Source organism: Lichenostomus cassidix, unplaced genomic scaffold, assembly GCF_008360975.1.
Source record: "Lichenostomus cassidix isolate B80296 unplaced genomic scaffold, HeHo_3.0 HiC_scaffold_40, whole genome shotgun sequence".
Taxonomy (NCBI): Eukaryota; Metazoa; Chordata; class Aves; order Passeriformes; family Meliphagidae; genus Lichenostomus; species Lichenostomus cassidix.
The window spans coordinates 2,348,660-2,367,171 of NW_028147459.1; the positions used below are offsets into that span (position 1 = coordinate 2,348,660).

Below are 18,512 nucleotides of genomic sequence, written 5' to 3' on the forward strand. Positions count from 1 at the left end.
AAAAACCTGGGGGTCACCGGATCCTAAAATCCTGGGAAAAACCCCAAAACCCCAGGAACAGCCCCAAAACCCACCGGGTGTCCCCAAACCCCAAAACCCCAGGAACCCCAAAACCCTGGGGGTCACCTGACCCTAAATACCCGAGAACAGCCCCAAAACCCCCAGGTATCTCTGCACCCCAAAACCCCAGGAACAGCCCCAAAACCCTCGAGTGTCCCCAAACCCCAAAACCCCCGAGTGTCCCCACAGCCCAAAACCCAAGGAACAGCCCCAAAAGTGTCCCTTCACCCCAAAACTCCGGAAACAGCCCCAAAACCCCCAGGTGTCCCAAAACTGCAGGAACAGCCCCAAAACCCTCGGGTGTCCCCTGACCCTAAAACCCTGGGAACAGCCCCAAAAGTGTCCCCAAACCCCAAAACCCCAGAAACAACCCCAAAACCCCCAGGTGTCCCCAAATCTCAAAACCCTAAGAACAGCCCTAAAACCATTGGGGTCATCCACACCCCAAAATCCCAGGAACAGCCCCAAAAGTGTCCCCAAGCCCCAAAACCAGCCCCAAAACCCTCGGGTGTCCCCAAAACCCCAGAAACAAACCCCAAAACCCCCAGAGTGTCCCCACAGCCCAAAACCCAGGAAACAGCCCCAAAACCCTAAGAATAATCTCAAAGCCCTGAGGGTCACCCAAACCCCAAAACCCCAGAACAGCCCCCAAAAGTGTCCCCTCACCCCAAATCCCCGGGTGACCCCCAAACACCCCCCGACCCCGGGATGTCCCCCCAGCTCCCCACCCTCCCGGCTCTCCCCAAACCCCCCAAAATCCCCCAAATTCCCCCCAAAATCCCCCAAATCCCCTCACTCACGCAGCCGGTGCAGCAGCCTGGCCCCGAGGCACAGCAGCAGCAGCGGCCAGAGCTGCGCCAGGCCCTGCCGCGCCGTGGGCACCACGCAGCCGGGCAGCACCTGCGCCGCGAACTCCCGCGGAGGCAACGCCGCCATCGCCGCCTCGCCGGGCGCCGCGACCCCCCGAAAAAACCCCAAAAAAACCCCAAAAAACCCCCAAAAAAACCCCAAATCCCCCCGAATCCCCCGCCCGCGCCTCGCCCGGCGCCTCGCCCGCCCGCCTGAGGGGAAAGGGGCGTGGCCGCCGCGCCAGCCAATCAGCGCCCGCCGTGCCTCCCCGCCAAGCCGCGCCGACCAATCGGAGCGCGGCGCGGCCAAATGGCGGCGCGCGACGGGGCGGCGGTTGCTAGGGGCGGGGCTTGGTTGCCAGGGAGCGCGGGATGCCGGAGGGGCGGGGCCTGGTTGCTAAGGGGCGGGGCTTCGTTGCTATGGGCAGGGCCTCGTTGCCAGGGAGCTGCGCCGCGTTGCTAGGGGCGGGGCCTGGTTGCTAGGGAGCTGACGCGTTGCTAGGGGCGGGGCCTGGTTGCTAGGGAGCTGACGCGTTGCTAGGGGCGGGGCCTGGTTGCTAGGGAGCTGACGCGTTGCTATGGGCGGGGCCTGGTTGCTAGGGAGCTGACGCGTTGCTATGGGCGGGGCCTGGTTGCTAGGGAGCTGACGCGTTGCTAGGGGCGGGGCCTGGTTGCCAGGGAGCTGACGCGTTGCTAGGGGCGGGGTTTGTTGCTAGGGAGCTGACGCGTTGCTAGGGGCGGGGTTTGTTGCTAGGAAGCGGTGCGCGGTTGTTGGGCGGGGCTTGTTGCTAGGCGCGCGGCCCGTTGCTAGGGGCGTGGCCTATCCGCGGAGCGCGGCCCGCCATTGGCTGTCGCTAGGGCCGGTTGCCATGGGCGCGGCTGATCACCATGGTAACCCCGCTCGGCGCGGGGCATTGTGGGGCGGTGGAGGAGCGGTCCGTCCCGGCATGCCCCGCGGGGCGATGGCGGCGGCATGGAGCAGTACCTGGTGCTGGGCCGCATCGGGGAGGGAGCGCACGGCGTCGTGTTCCGGGCCAAGGAGCGCCGGGTGCGAGCGGGCGGGAGGGGAACGGGGCGGGATTGGGGTCAGGGTAAGGCTATGGGGTCAGGCTGTGGGTTTGGGGTCAGGGTCAGGCTGTGGGGTTGCAGTCGAGCTATAGGGTCAGGCTATGGGGTCAAACTGCAGGTTTAGGGTCAGGCTATGGGGTCAGGATCAGTCTGAAGGGTCAGACTGTGGTTTTAGGGTCAGACTGTGGGTTTGGGGTCAGGATCAGGCTGTGGGTTTAGGGTCAGGCTGTAGGCTCAGACTGTGGCGTTTGGGTCAATCTGTGGGGTCAGGATCAGTCTATGGGGTCAGGCTATGGGTTTGGGGTCAGGCTGTAGGTTTGGGGTCAGGCTATGGGTTTGGGGTCAGTCTATGGGGTTGGGATCAGGTTATGGGGTTGGGGTCACACTATGGGGTTGCAGTCATGCTGTAGGGTCAGCCTATAGGGTCAGGCTGTGGGTTTAGGGTCAGGCTGTGGGTTAAGGGTGAGTCTATGGGGTTGCAGTCATGCTATAGGGTCAAGCTATGGGGTCAGGCTGGGGTTTGGGTCAATCTGTGGGGTCAGCATCAGTCTGTGGGGTCAGGCTATGGGTTTAGGGTCAGGCTGTGGGGTTGTACTCATGCTATGGGGTCAGGCTGTGGGGTCAGGCTGTGTGTTTAGGGTCAGACTGTGGGTTTAGGATCACTCTATGGGGCCAGCCTATGGGGTCAGACTGTGAGTTTAGGATCAATCTGTGGGGTCAGGATCAGTCTATGGGTTTCGGATCAGTCTGTGGGGTCAGCAGCCCATGGGGTCAGGCTGTGGGGTTGGAGTCAGCCTATGGGGTCAGGCTGTGAGGTCAGTTATGGGGTCAGGCTGTGGGGTCAGGCTGTGGGTTTCGGATCACTCTGTGGGGTCAGGCTATGGGGTCAGACTGTGAGTTTAGGATCAATCTGTGGGGTCAGGCTGTAGGGTCAGGCTGTGGGTTTAGGATCAGTGTATGGGTTTAGGGTCAGGCTATGGGATCAGGATCAGTCTATGGGGTTGGGATCAGGTTATGGGGTTGGGGTCGCACTATGGGGTTGCAGTCATGCTGTAGGGTCAGCCTATGGGGTCAGCCTATGGGGTCAGCCTATAGGGTCACTCTAGTCTATGGGGTCAGGCTGTGGGGTTGGGGTCAGGATCAGTCTATGGGTTCAGACTGTGGGTTTAGGGTCAGTCTATGGGTTCAGGGTCAGGCTGTGGGGTCAGGCTGTGGGTTTGGGGTCAGGCTGTAGGTTTAGGGTCAGGCTATGGGATCAGGATCAGTCTATGGGGTCAGGATCAGGTTATGGGGTTGGGGTCACACTATGGGGTCAGGCTGTGGGGTTGCAGTCATGCTATAGGGTCAAGCTGTGGGGTCAGGCTGTGGGTTTGGGGTCAGACTGGGGTTTGGGTCAATCTGTGGGGTCAGCATCAGTCTATGGGGTCAGGCTGTGGGTTTAGGGTCAGTCTGTGGGGTCAAACTGCAGGTTTAGGGTCAATCTATGGGGTCAGGGTCAGTCTAAAGGGCCAGGCTGTGGGGTTGGGGTCACACTATGGGGTCAGGCTGTGGATTTGGGGTCAGTCCATGGGGTCAGTTGTGGGGTCAGTCTATGGGGTCAGCCCATGGGGTCAGTCTGTGGGGTTGGGGTCACTCTATGGGGTCAGTTATGGGGTCACTCTATGGGGTCATTCTGTGTGGTCACTCTATGGGTTTAGGGTCACCCTATGGGGTCAGTTATGGGGTCAGTCCGTGGGGTCAGTCTGTGGATATTGGATCAGTCTATGGGGTCACTCTATGGGGTCAGTTATGGGGTCAGTTATGGGGTCAGTCTGTGGGTTTAGGGTCAGTCCATGGGGTCAGTTATGGGGTCACTCTATGGGGTCAGTTATGGGGTCACTCTATGGGGTCAGTTATGGGGTCACTCTATGGGGTCACTCTATGGGGTCACTCTATGGGGTCACTCTATGGGGTCAGTCTGTAGGTATTGGGTCAGTCTATGGGGTCAGTTATGGGGTCAGTCTATGGGGTCAGTTATGGGGTCAGTCTGTAGGTATTGGATCACTCTATGGGGTCACTCCATGGGGTCAGTCTATGGGGTCAGTTATGGGGTCAGCCCATGGGGTCAGTTATGGGGTCAGCCCATGGAGTCAGTTATGGGGTCAGTTATGGGGTCGGTTATGGGGTTGGTTATGGGGTCAGTTATGGGGTCAGCCCATGGGGTCACTCTATGGGGTCAGTTATGGGGTCAGTCTGTAGGTATTGGATCAGTCCATGGGGTCAGTTATGGGGTCAGTTATGGGGTCAGTCTGTAGGTATTGGATCAGTCTATGGGGTCAGTTATGGGGTCACTCTGTGGGGTCAGTTATGGGGTCAGTTATGGGGTCAGTTATGGGGTCAGCCCATGGGGTCAGTTATGGGGTCAGTTACGGGGTCACTCCATGGGGTCAGTTATGGGGTCAGCCCGTGGCTCAGCCCCTTTGGCTGATGTCCCTTTGGGGTCACAGAGCGGCGAGCTGGTGGCCCTAAAGAAAATCCCACTGCGGCGTCCCGAGGAGGGAGTTCCACCCCAAACCCTGCGGGAGATCAAAGCTCTGCGTGAGATCGGGGAGCACCCCAATGTCAGTGAATCCTAAACCCAAAAACCCTAAATCCCCAAACCCTGCGGGAGATCAAAGCTCTGCGTGAGATCGGGGAGCACCCCAATGTCAGTCACCCTAAAACCCTAAATCCCCAAAACCCAAAAACCCTAAATCCCCAAAACCCAAAAACCCTACATTCCCAAACCCTGCGGGAGATCAAAGCTCTGCGCCAGATCAGGGAGCACCCCAATGTCAGTCACCCTAAAACCCTAAATCTCCAAACATCCTAAACCCCAAAAACCCCAAACCCCAAAAACCCAAATCCCCCAAAACCCAAAAACCCTAAATCCCCAAAGACCCCTAAACCCCAAACACCAAAAACCCAAAACCCCAAAAACCCAAATCCCCAAAAACCCCAAAAACCCCAAACCCCAAAAACCAAAACCACAAAAACCCTAAATCCCCAAAAATCCCAAAAACCCCAAAACCTCAAAAATCCCAACCACAAAAACCCTAAATCCCCAAAAATCCCAAAAACCCCAAAACCTCAAAAATCCCAACCACAAAATCCCTAAATCCCCAAAAACCCCAAAACCCCAAACCCCAAAAATCCTAAACCCCAAAAACCCCAAATCCAAAAAACCCCAAACCCCAAAAACCCCAAAACCTCAAAAACCCTAAACCACAAAAACCCTAAACCCCAAAAACCCCAAACCCCAAACCCCAAAAACCCTAAACCCCAAAAACCCCAAACCCTAAATCCCCAAAACCCCAAAACCCCCAAACCCCAAAAACCCTAAACCCCAAAAACCCCAAACCCCAAACACCCCAAACCCCAAAAACCTCAAACCCCAAAAACCTCAAACCCCAAATCCCAAACCCCAAACACCCAAATCCCCAAAACCCAAAACCCCAAATCCTCAAAGACCCTAAACCCCAAACCCAAAACCCAAATCCCCAAAAACCCCAAACCCCTAAATCCCTGAAAACCCCAAACCCCAAAAAACCCTAAACCCCCCAAACCCTAAAACCCCAAAACCCTAAACCCCAAAACCCCCAAAAACCCTAAAAACCCCAAACCCCAAAAACCCCAAAACCCTAAACCCCAAAAACCCCAAAACCCTCAAAACCTCAAAAACCCAAACCACAAAAACCCCAAACCCCAAAAACCTCAAAAACCCAAACCACAAAATCCCCAAACCACAAAAACCCTAAAAACCCCAAACCCCAAAAACCCAAAACCCAAACATCCTAAACCCCACAAACCCCAGAAACCCAAAACCCCAAAACCCCAAAGACCCTAAACCCCAAACCCCCAAAACCCCAAAAACCCTAAAAACCCCAAACCCCCAAAACCCCAAAAAACCCCAAACCCCAAAAAACCCCAAACCCCAAAAACCCTAAACCCCAAAAACCCTAAACCCCAAAAACCCCAAACCCCAAATCCCTCCTGTTTCCTCATCATTCCCCCTCTAGATTTTGGGAATTCTTCCCAAATTCTTTCCCCAATTTCCCAAATTCCTTCCCCCCCAGATTGTTCCTATATATCCCAAATTTCCTGTCCTTGTTGAGTGACCCCAAAACCATCCCAGGATTTGGGGACCCGAAAACCCCAAAACCCCAAATTTCTCCTGTTTTCTCATAATAAATCCTCCTGGATTTTGGGAATTTCCCCCAAAATTCTTCCACCTTCCCCGAATTTCTCTGTACCTCCTGAGCTGCCTGATGTCCCCAACGTCCCCAATGTCCTCAATGTCCCCAATGTCTCCAAATATCCCCAGTGTCCCCAGTGTCCCCAAATCCCCTTATATCCCCAAATGTCCACAATGTTCCCAAATGTCCCCAACATCCCCAACGTCCCCAAATATCTCCAACGTCCCCAAAGTCCCCAATGTCCCAAATGTCTCCATTAATGTCCCCAGTGTCCCCAATGTTCCTAGTGTCCCAAATTTCCCCCCAACATCCCCAATGTACCCATAATGTCCCCGATGTCCCCAAATATCTCCAATGTCCCCAACATCCCCAATGTGCCCAATGTGCCCAACATCCCCAAATGTCCCAACATCCCCACTGTCCCTCAATGTCCCCAATGTCCTCAATGTCCCTAATATCCCCAATATCCCCAATGTCCCCAATTTCCCCCAATGTCCCCATAATGTCCCCATTGTCCCCAACATCCCCAATATCCCCAATGTCCCCAGTTTCCCCCCAATATCCCCAATGTCCCAAATGTCCCCAACGTCCCCAAAGTCCCCAATGTGCCCAAATATCCCCAATGTCCCAAACATCCCCAAACTCCCCAATGTCCCCAATGTCTCCATTAATGTCTCCAGTGTCCCCAATGTCCCCAACATCCCCAGTGTCCCCATTAACGTCCCCAACGTCTCCAAATGTCCCCAACATCCCCACTGTCCCCCAATGTCCCCAATGTCCTCAATGTCCCTAATATCCCCAATGTCCCCAAATGTCCCTAATGTCCCCAATGTCCCCAATGTCCTCAATGTCCCCAATGTCCCCAACATCCCCAATATCCCCGCTGTCCCCAATGTCCCCAAATGTCCCCAACTGTCCCCGCAGGTGCTGGGGCTCCGCGCTGCCTTCGCCCAAGGCCCGGCGGTGGTTTTGGCTCTGGAGCTGCTGGTTGGGGACCTTGGGGACCTGCTGAGGACATCGCCAGCCCCGCTGCCCCTCCCCCGCGTGCGGGCGCTGCTGGCCATGACCCTGAGGGGACTGAGCCACGTGCATGGGCATCGGGTCATCCACAGGGTGAGAGACCCTAAAATATCCTAAAATATCCTAAAATATCCTAAATACACCCCAAAAACGGGACTGAGCCATGTGCATGGGCATCGAGTGATTCACAGGGTGAGGGACCTAAAATATCCTAAATACACCCCAAAATATCCCAAAAAAGGGACTGAGCCACGTGCATGGGCGTAGGGTGATTCACAGGGTGAGGGACCCCAAAAATACCCCAAAATATCCTAAAATATCCTAAATACACCCCAAAATATCCTAAATACACCCCAAAAACGGGACTGAGCCACGTGCATGGGCATAGGGTGATTCATAGGGTGAGGGATCCTAAATATCCTAAAATATCCTAAATACACCCCAAAAACGGGACTGAGCCTTGTCCATGGTCACCGGGTCATCCATAGGGTGAGAGACCCCAAAATAGCCTAAAATATCCCAAAAATACCCCAAAAACGGGACTGAGCCACGTCCATGGACATCGGGTCATCCATAGGGTGAGGAACCCCAAAATAGCCTAAAATATCCTAAAATATCCTAAATACACCCCAAAATATCCTAAATACACCCCAAAAATGGGGCTGAGCCATGTCCATGGACATAGGGTCATCCACAGGGTGAGGGACCCCAAAATATCCTAAATACACCCCAAAATATCCTAAATACACCCCAAAAACGGGACTGAGCCATGTCCATGGACACCGGGTCATCCACAGGGTGAGGGATCCTAAAATATCCTAAATACACCCCAAAAATGGGACTGAGCCATGTGCATGGGCATAGGGTCATCCACAGGGTGAAAGACCCCAAAATATCCTAAATACACCCCAAAAACGGGGCTGAGCCATGTGCGTGGGCACCGAGTGATTCACAGGGTGAGAGACCCCAAAATATCCTAAATACACCCCAAAATATCCTAAATACACCCCAAAATGGGACTGAGCCATGTGCATGGACATAGGGTCATCCACAGGGTGAGGGACCCCAAAATATCCTAAATACACCCCAAAAACGGGGCTGAGCCACGTGCATGGACACCAGGTGATTCATAGGGTGAGGGACCCTAAAAATATCCTAAAATATCCCTAAAATATCCTAAAATATCCTAAAAATGGGGCTGAGCCATGTCCATGGACACCGGGTCATCCATAGGGTGAGGGACCCTAAAAATACCCCAAAAACGGGGCTAAGCCACGTGCATGGGCACCGGGTCATCTGTAGGGTGAGGGACCCTAAAAATACCCCAAAAAAATCCTAAATACACCCCAAAAATGGGACTGAGCCATGTCCATGGGCATTGAGTGGTTCATAGGGTGAGGGACCCCAAAAACACCCCAAAATACCCCAAAAATATCCTAAAATATCCCAAAAATGGGGCTGAGCCATGTGCATGGGCATTGGGTGATCCTTAGGGTGTGGGACCCTAAAATGTCCTAAATACACCCTAAAAACACCCCAAAAATGGGCCTTTTTGGAGTCCCTGATGTGTTTTGTGGGGTTTTTGGGGTTCCTGACCCGTTTTTGGGATTCCCTAACCTGTTTCTTGGGGTTTTTTGGGGTTTATTGGGGTTTTTTGGGGTTCAGGATCTGAAACCAGCCAAGCTGCTGCTGGACAGCTCGGGGTGCCTCAAGCTGGCAGATTTTGGGATTCCCTCATACATTTTTTAGGGTTTTCTGAACCATTTTTTGGGGTTTTTTTGGGGTTTTTTTGGGGCTCCTGACCCATTGTTGGGGTTTTTTGGGTTCCTGACTCAATTTTTTGGGTTTTTTGGGGTTTTTTGGGGTTCAGGATCTGAAACCAGCCAACCTGCTGCTGGACAGCTCGGGGTGCCTCAAGCTGATAGGTTTTGGGGTTCCTGACCCATTTTGGGGGTTTTCGGGGTTTTTTGGGTTTTTTTGGGGGGGTTTCAGGTTCCTGACTCAATTTTTTGGGATTTTTGGGGTTCAGGACCTCAAACCAGCCAACCTGTTCCTGGGCAGCTCGGGGTGCCTCAAGCTGATATGTTTTGGGGTTTCTGACCCGTTTTTGGGGTTTTTTGGGGTTTTTTGGGGGGTTTTTGGGGGTTTTTGGGGTTCCTAACTCAATGTTTTGGGGTTTTTGGGGTTTTTTTGGGGTTTTTTTGGGGTTTTTTTGGGGTTCAGGATCTCAAACCAGCCAACCTGCTGCTGGACAGCTCGGGATGCCTCAAGCTGATAGGTTTTGGGGTTCCCTCACACATTTTTTAGGGTTTTCTGAACAATATTTTTGGGGTTTTGGGGTCTCCTGACCCATTTTTGGGGTTCCCCAACCCAAATTTTGGGGTTTTTTGGGGTTCAGGATCTCAAGCCAGCCAACCTGCTGCTGGACAGCTCGGGGTGCCTCAAACTGGCAGATTTTGGGGTTCCTGACCTGTTTTTGGGGTTTCCTGACCCATTTTTGGAGATTTTTTGGGGTTTTTTGGGATTCCCTGATCCAAATTTTGGGGTTTTTTGGGGTTTTTTTGGGGTTCAGGATCTCAAACCAGCCAACCTGCTGCTGGACAGCTCTGGGAGCCTCAAACTGGCTGATTTCGGGTTGGCCAGAGTGCTGCGAGAGCCACTGGGGAGACCTTATAGCCACCAGGTGGCCACCAGGTGAGAATGGACTGGGGGGACTGGGAGGGACTGGTTTATACTGGGAGGGACTGGGATGGACTGGGAAGGACTGGGAGGGAACTGGGAGGGAACTGGGAGGGAACTGGGATGGAGTTTGGGGGGACTGGGAGGGACTGGGAACAAACTGGGAGAGACTGGGAATGGATTGGAATGGACTGGATGGACCGGGAGGGAACTGGGAGAGAACTGGGAGGGACTGGGATGGACTGGGGGGGACTGGGAGGGAACTGGGAGGGAACTGGGAGGGACTGGGAGTGCCTTGTATGGGGTAATCAGGATGTACTGGAACATACTGGGATGGACTGAGGTGGACTGGGATGGACTGGGAGGGAACTGGGATGGACTGGGATGGACTGGGAGGGACTGGGAGGGACTGGGGGGGAACTGGGAACTCGTCAGGACATTGTATAGGATCATTGGGAAATACTGGGATATACTGGGAGGGACTGGGAGCACCTTGTATGGTGTAACTGGGATGTACTGGGACGTACTGGGACATACTGGGGTGTACTGGAGTGTACTGGGGTGTACTGGGAATGCATTGTATGGCAGAATTGGGATGTACTGAAACATACTGGGATATACTGGGATGGACTGGGACATACTGGGATATACTGGGAGCGCATCCAGATGTACGGGGTAACTGGGATATACTGGGATATACTGGGATGTACTGGGATGTGCTGGGGAACGCTGAAGGTTACTGGGAGGCTACTGGGAGGAACTGGGAGACACTGGGAGACTCCAGGATGTCAGGATGACCCCAAAACAGTTGGGGAAACCCCAAAAGATTTTGGGAAACCTCAAAAGATTTGGGAAACCCAGAAAAGTTTGGGAAACCCCAAAAGATTTGGGAAACCCCAAAAACTTTGGGAAACCCAAAAAATTGGGAAACCCCAAAAAGTTTTGGAAATCCCAAGAAATTTTGGGAAACCCTAAAAGTTTGGGAAACCCCAAAAAATTTGGGAAACATCATAAGATTTTGGGAAACCCCAAAAGATTTGGAAAACTCCAAAACATTTTGGGAAACCCCAAAAAATTTGGGAAACCCCAAAAAATTGGGAAACCCCAAAATGTTTGGGAAACCCCAAAAGATTTGGGAAACCCCAAAAAAGTTTGGGAAACGTCATAAGATTTTGGGAAACCCCAAAAGATTTGGGAAACCCCAACAACTTTGGGAAACCCAAAAAAATTTGGGAAACTCCAAAAAGTTTGGGAAACCCCAAAAGATTTTTGGAAACCCCAAAAGATTTGGGAAACTCCAAAACATTTTGGGAAACCCTCAAAAAGTTTGGGAAACCCCCAAAAAAATTGGGAAACCCCAAAATGTTTGGGAAACCCCAAAAGATTTGGGAAACCCAAAAAAATTTGGGAAACTCCAAAAAGTTTGGGAAACTCCAAAAGATTTTGGGAAACCCCAAAAGATTTGGGAAACCCCAAAAAGTTTGGGAAATGCCATAAGATTTTGGGAAACCCCAGAAAGTTTGGGAAACCCCAAAAGATTTGGGAAACTCCAAAAAGTTGGGGAAACTCCAAAAGATTTTGGGAAACCCCAAAAGATTTGGAAAACTCCAAAACATTTTGGGAAACCCCAAGAAATTTTGGGAAACCCCAAAACTTTTGGGATCTCAGGTGGTACCGAGCGCCTGAGCTGCTCTACGGCGCCAGGAAGTACGACGAGGGCGTCGACCTCTGGTGAGCTTTTTGGGGTTTTTTGGGGTTTTTTGGGGTTTTTTGGGTTTTGGGGTCCTTTTGGGGTTTTGAGTCTTCTGGGATTTGGGAAGTTTATTGGGATTTTGGGGAATGTCCTTGTGTTTTGGAGATTTCTTGGGATTTTGGGGGTTTCTTGGGATTTTGGGTTCCTTCTGGGATTTGGGGTCCTTTTGGGGTTTTGAGGGTTTTGGGGTTTTGGGTCCCTCTGGGATTTGGGAGATTTCTTGGGAATTTGGGGATTTCTTGGGATTTTGGGTCCCTTTGGGATTTTGGGGTCCTTTTGGAGTTTTGGGGTTCGTTTTGGGGTCCAGTGGGGTTCGTTGTGTTTTTTTGGGTTCTTTTGGCGTTTTTTGGGGGATTTTGGGGTCCTTTTGGAGTTTTGGGGTCCTTTTGGGGTTCGTTTGGGGGTCCTGTGGGGTTTGTTGTGGTTTTTTGGGGTTTTTTGGGGGGATTTTGGGGTCCTTCTGGAGTTTTGGGGTCCTTTTGGGTGCTCTGGGATTTGGGAGATTTATTGGGAATTTGGGGATTTCTTGGGATTTTGGGTCCCTTTGGGATTTTGGGGTCCTTTTTGGGTCTCGGGGTTGCTCTATGATTTTGGGGATTTCTCTGCAATTTGGGCATTTATTGGGATTTCGGGGGATTTCCTGGGATTTTGAGGATTTCCTTGTTATTTTGAGGTTCCCTTTATGATTTTAGGGATTTCCTGCCATTTCCCGGAATTTTGGGAATTCCCTCTGTGATTTTGGTGTTCTCTGGATGATTTATGGGATTTCCTGGGATTTTGGGGTTCCTGCCGTGATTTTGGGATTTCTTGGGATTTTTTTTGAATTTCGGGGATTTCTTGGAATTTCGGGTTCTCTTTATGATTGTGGGAATTTCCCGGGATTTTGGGGATTTCCTGGGATTTGGGGTGATTTTTGGGGTTCGCATTGTGATTTCCCATGATTTTGGGGTGATTTTGAGATGATTTTCAGTGATTTTGGGGTGATTTTGGGGTATTTTGGGTTTCCCTCCCTGATTTTTGGGATTTCCCTTGATTTCAGGATGATTTCAGGGTGATTTTGGGGTTTTGGGGTTCCCTCTATTATTTTGGGGTTTCTTCTGGGGTTTTGGGGTGAATTTGGGGTGATTTTGGGGTATTTTGGGTGATTTTGGGGTATTATGGGGTGATTTTTGGGTATTTTGGGGTGATTTAGGGGTGATTTGGGGTATTTTGGGGTGATTTTGGGGTATTTCAGGGTGATTTGGGGGTATTCTGGGGTATTCTGGGATATTTGGGGGTGATTTTGGAGTATTTTGGGGTATTTCAGGGTGATTTTTGGGGTATTTCAGCGTGATTTTGGGGTATTTTGGGGTGATTTTGGGGTATTTTGTGGTAATTTGGGTGATTCTGGGGTGATTCTGGGGTGATTTTGGAGTGATTTGGGGGTATTTTGGGTGATTTCAGGGTAATTTTGGGGTATTTGGGGTGATTTTGGGGTGATTTTGGGGTTATTTCCTGTGATTTTGGGGTATTTGGGGTGATTTTGGGCTATTTTGTCCCCCAGGGCTGTGGGCTGCATTTTCGGGGAGCTGCTGACGATGTCACCTCTGTTCCCTGGTGACAATGACATCGAGCAGCTCTGCTGCGTGCTCAGGGCGCTGGGGACACCCAGCCCCAGGGACTGGCCGGTACTGGGAGCACTGGGTTATACTGGGAGGGACTGGGAGGGAAACTCGTGGTGGTTTTAGGGTGAAAAATGGAGATTTTGGGGAGAAAAGGGAACTGGTTTGTACTGGGAGGGAACTGGGATGGACTGGGAGGGAACTGGTCTGTACTGGTCAGTACTGGTCTGTACTGGTTTGTACTGGGAGGGACTGGGAGGGGATTGGGAGGAGCTGGAAGAGTAACTGGGAGTTACTGGGAGGGACTGGTCTGTACTGGTCTGTACTGGTCTACACTTGTCTACACTGGTCCATACTGGTTTACAGTGGTCTGGACTGGTCTAAAGCAGTCTGTACTGGTCCATACTGGTTTGTGATGGTCTATACTGGTCTGGACTGGTTTACACTGGTCCACACTCATCCATACCAATCCATGCCAGTCCATACTGGTTTGTACTGGTCTATACTGCTTTGTACTGGTGCATACTGGTTTACAGTGGTCTGGACTGGTCCAAAGCAGTCTGTACTGGTCTATACCGGTTTGTGATGCTCCATACTGGTCTGTACTGGTTTACACTGGTCTGTACTCGTCCACACCAGTCCATACTGGTCCATACTGGTTTATACTGGTCCGTACTGGTCCACACCAGTCCATACTGGTCCATACTGGTCTATACTGGTCCATACTGGTGTTTCCTGCAGGAGCTGCCGGATTTCTCCAAGCTGCAGTTCCGCAGTCCGTACTGGTTTATACTGATTTATACTGGTTTATACTGGTCCCCACCAGTGCATACTGGTCTTTACTTGCCCGTGTTAGTACATACTGGTCCATACTGGTTTATACTGGTTTATACTGGTTTAAACTGGTCCATACTGGTTTCTCCCACCGCAGGAACTCTCTGAACTCCCCGATTTCCCCAAACTTCGCTTTCGCCCTCAGCTGGTGCCACTGGCCCTGCTGGTCTGTACTGGTTTATACTGGTCCATAGTGATCCATACTGGTCCATACTGGTTTATACTGGTCCATACTGGTTTATACTGGTCCATACTGGTCCATACTGGTTTAAACTGGTTTCTCCCACCGCAGGAACTCTCCGAACTGCCCGATTTCCCCAAACTGCACTTACCCTGTGCTGCTCTGTGGGAGTTTAAACTGGTTTATACTGGGCTGTACTGGTCTATACTGGTCCGTAGTGATCCGTACCACTCCATACTGGTCCATACTGGTTTAAACTGGTTTCTCCCACCGCAGGAACTCTCAGAACTGCCCGATTTCCCCAAGCTTCACTTTCGCCCTCAGCCAGCTGGTGCCACTGGCCCTACTGGTCTATACTGGTCCATACTGGTGTATACTGGTCCATACTGGTTTATACTGGTCTGTACTGGTTTATATTACTCCATACTGGTCTATACTGGTCCATACTGGTTTCTCCCATCACAGGAACTCTCTGAACTCCCAGATTTCCCCAAGCTTCGCTTTCACCTTCAGCTGGTGCCACTGGTCTATGCTGGTTTATACTGGTCCATACTGGTCCATACTGGTTTATACTGGTTTATACTGGTGTATACTGGTTTATACTGGTTTCTCCCCCACAGGAACTCTCCGAGCTGCCCGATTTCCCCAAGCTTCGCTTTCGCCCTCAGCTGGTGCCACTGGTCTATGCTGGTTTATACTGGTCCATACTGGCTTATACTGGTGTATACTGGTCCATACTGGTGTATACTGGTTTATACTGGTCCATACTGGTTTAAACTGGTTTCTCCCATCACAGGAACTCTCTGAACTCCCCGATTTCCCCAAGCTTCGCTTTCACCTTCAGCTGGTGCCACTGGTCTATGCTGGTTTATACTGGTGTATACTGGTTTATACTGGTTTATACTGGTTTAAACTGGTTTCTCCCCCCACAGGAACTCTCAGAACTCCCCGATTTCCCCAAGCTTCGCTTTCGCCCTCAGCCAGCTCCCCCCCTGGAGCTGCTGGTGCCAGGAGGGGACAGAGCAGCGCTGGACCTGCTGGGGAGGCTGCTGAGGTACAGAGCCAGGCTGAGACCCAGAGCCCACCAGGTGAGAACTGGGGGATTTTGGGATTTTTTGGGATTTTTTAGGATTTTTTGGGGATTTTTTTTCGATTTTTTGGGGGTTTTTTGGGGGGTTTTGGGGTTTTTTGGGGTATTTTGGGGTCTCTGATGGAGCTCCAGGTCATTCCTGCTGGGGAGATTGCTGAGGTACAGAGCCAGGCTGAGGCCCAGAGCCCACCAGGTGAGAATTGGGGGATTTTGGGAATTTTTGGGATTTTTTGGGGATTTTTTGGGGGTTTTTTGGGTTTTTTGGGGATTTTTTGGGGTGTTTAGGGGGAATTTTGGGCTATTTTGGGGTCTCTGATGGAGAACCAAACTGGACCTGCTGGGGAGATTGCTGAGGTACAGAGCCAGAGCCCACCAGGTGAGATTTGGGGGTTTTTGGGATTTTTTTGGAGTTTTTTGGATTTTTTGGGGGATTTTTTTTCGATTTTTTTGGGGTATTTTGGGGTCTCTGATGGAGCTCCAGGTCGTTCCTGCTGGGGAGGTTGCTGAGGTACAGAGCCAGGCTGAGACCCAGAGCCCACCAGGTGAGATTTGGGGGGATTTTGGGATTTTTTGGGATTTTTTGAGGGATTTTTTGGGGTTTTTTGGGGTTTTTGGGGGTTTTTTTAGGTTTTTTGGGGGTTTTTTTGGGTATTTTGGGGTCTCTGATGGAGAACCAAGTTGGACCTGCTGAGGTACAGAGCCAGGCTGAGACCCAGAGCCCACCAGGTGAGATTTGGGATTTTTTGGGATTTTTTGGGGACTTTTTTTTTATTTTTGGGGCGTTTTTTGGGGATTTTTTTTTTATTTTTTTAAATTTTTTTGGGGTGTTTAGGGGGAATTTTGGGCTATTTTGGGGTCTCTGATGGAGAACCAAACTGGACCTGCTGGGGAGATTGCTGAGACCCAGAACCCACCAGGTGAGATTTGGGGGGATTTTGGGAAATTTGGTTTTTTTTGGGGGGGTTGGGGTTTCCCAGAGTAATTTTGGAGTTTTTTGGGGGATTTTGGGATGTTTTGGGTGATTTTGGAGTTCCCACAATGGATCAGAGGAGCCCCAGACTGAGGTGCACCAGGTGAGACCCTCAGGGTTTTGGGGATTTTGGGGCAATTTGGGGATTTTGGGTGTTTTGGGGATTTTTGGGGGTTTTGAGGATTTTGGGCAATTTGGGGGTTTTGGGGATTTTGGGGCAATTTGGGGATTTTGGAGCTTTGGGGGAATTTGGTGGAATTTTGGGGATTTTTGGGGGATTTTGGAGCTTTGGGGGAATTTGGTGGAATTTTGGGGATTTTTGGGGGAATTTGGGGATCCTGAGGAGACTTGGGGGACATTGGGGAGGTTTAGGAGAATTTTGGAGTCACTGACCTCACTGACCACTGACCATTTGGGGTCACTGACCCACTGACCACTAACCATTTTGGGGTCACTGATCCCCTTGGCCCCACTGACCTCTCCCCATTTTGGGGTCACTGACCCCACTGACCATTTTGGGGTCTCTGACCCCACTGACACCACTGACCACTGACCATTTTGGGGTCACTGACCCACTGACCATTTTGGGGTCTCTGACCATTTTGGGGGTCACTGACCCCCCTGACCCCACTGACCACTGATCATTTTGGGGTCACTGACCTCTCCCCATTTTGGGGGTCACTGACCCCACTGACACCACTGACCACTGATCATTTTGGGGTCACTGACCCACTGACCACTCCCTATTTTGGGGTCACTGACCCCACTGACCATTTTGGGGTCTCTGACCATTTTGGGGTCACTGACTCCCCTGACCCCACTGACCACTGATCATTTTGGGGTCACTGACCTCTCCCCATTTTGGGGGTCACTGACCCCACTGACCCCACTGACCACTGACCATTTTGGGGTCACTGACCCCACTGACCATTTTGGGGTCTCTGACCATTTTGGGGTCACTGACCACTGACCTCTGCCCATTTTGGGGTCACTGACCCTGCTGACCCCACTGACAACTGACCATTTTGGGGTCACTGATCTCTCCGAATTTTTGGGGTCACTGACCCCTGACCACTCCCTATTTTGAGGTGACTGACCCCACTGACCATTTTGGGGTCACTGACCCCACTCCCCATTTTGGGGTCACTGACCATTCTGGGGTCACTGACCCCGCTGACCATTTTAGGGTCACTGACCTCTCCCCATTTTGGGGTCACTGACCCCACTGACCCCACTGACCACTGACCATGTTGGGGTCCCTGGCCATGTTGGGGTCCCTGACCCCCTGACCCCGCTGACCTCTCTCCTCCCCTCCCCCAGGCTCTGCTCCACCCATTCTTCTTCGGCCCCCAGGAGCTCTCCCCTCCCCCACCCGGGGCTGGACGGCAAACTGCTGATTTCAGTCTGGACACTGCGCTGGACCTGCCGGCCAGGGGGGCACTGAGACCATTAGTGACCATCAGTGACCATCAGTGACCATCACTGACCATCACTGACCATCACTGACCATCACTGGACACTGCGCTGGAGCTGCCGGCCAGAGCCGGCCTGAGACCATTAGTGACCATCAGTGACCATCAGTGACCATCAGTGACCATCACTGACCATCACTGACCATCACTGACCATCACTGGACACTGCGCTGGAGCTGCCGGCCAGGGGGGCACTGAGACCCCTGGGACCCTCTGAGACCCCAACTGACCATCAGTGACCTCACTGACCACCCCTGGACACTGCGCTGGAGCTGCCGGCCAGGGGGGCACTGAGACCATCAGTGACCATCAGTGACCATCAGTGATCATCACTGACCATGAGTGACCATCAGTGACCATCAGTGACCTCACTGACCACCCCTGGACACTGCTCTGGAGCTGCCGGCCAGAGCCGGCCTGAGACACCTGGGACCCCCTGAGACCATCAGTGACCATCAGTGACCCCATTGACCCCACTGACCACCTGAGCCTGGACACTGCGCTGGAGCTGCCGGCCAGGGGGGCACTGAGACCATTAGTGACCATCACTGGACACTGCGCTGGAGCTGCCGGCCAGAGCCGGCCTGAGACCATTAGTGACCATCACTGACCATCACTGACCTCACTGACCTCACTGACCATCACTGACCTCACTGACCATCACTGACTGACCTCACTGACCATCACTGACCTCACTGACCATCACTGACTGACCTCACTGA

The 18,512-nt window shown here is 52.1% G+C and overlaps 1 protein-coding gene across 3 annotated transcripts; it reads left to right on the top strand.

The window, feature by feature from the left end:
• Positions 1 to 1,787: 1,787 nt before the first annotated feature.
• Positions 1,788 to 18,335, top strand: CDK20 (cyclin dependent kinase 20). 3 transcript variants are annotated; one of them, XM_085046224.1, is made up of 9 exons: positions 1,790 to 1,956; positions 4,463 to 4,576; positions 7,115 to 7,303; positions 9,783 to 9,904; positions 11,558 to 11,620; positions 13,186 to 13,309; positions 15,191 to 15,346; positions 17,639 to 17,770; positions 17,860 to 18,335. In XM_085046224.1, the coding sequence occupies exons 1-9, from the start codon at positions 1,882 to 1,884 to the stop codon at positions 17,890 to 17,892; spliced, it is 1,008 nt and encodes a 335-aa protein (XP_084902350.1). In that variant the 5' UTR covers positions 1,790 to 1,881; the 3' UTR covers positions 17,893 to 18,335. The 3 variants fall into 3 exon arrangements, with proteins under 3 accessions (XP_084902352.1, XP_084902350.1, XP_084902351.1); XM_085046225.1 differs by having other exon boundaries at positions 17,639 to 18,335; XM_085046226.1 differs by lacking the exons at positions 15,191 to 15,346; positions 17,639 to 17,770; positions 17,860 to 18,335 and adding an exon at positions 14,879 to 15,176 and having other exon boundaries at positions 1,788 to 1,956.
• The last annotated feature ends 177 nt before the right edge of the window (positions 18,336 to 18,512 follow it).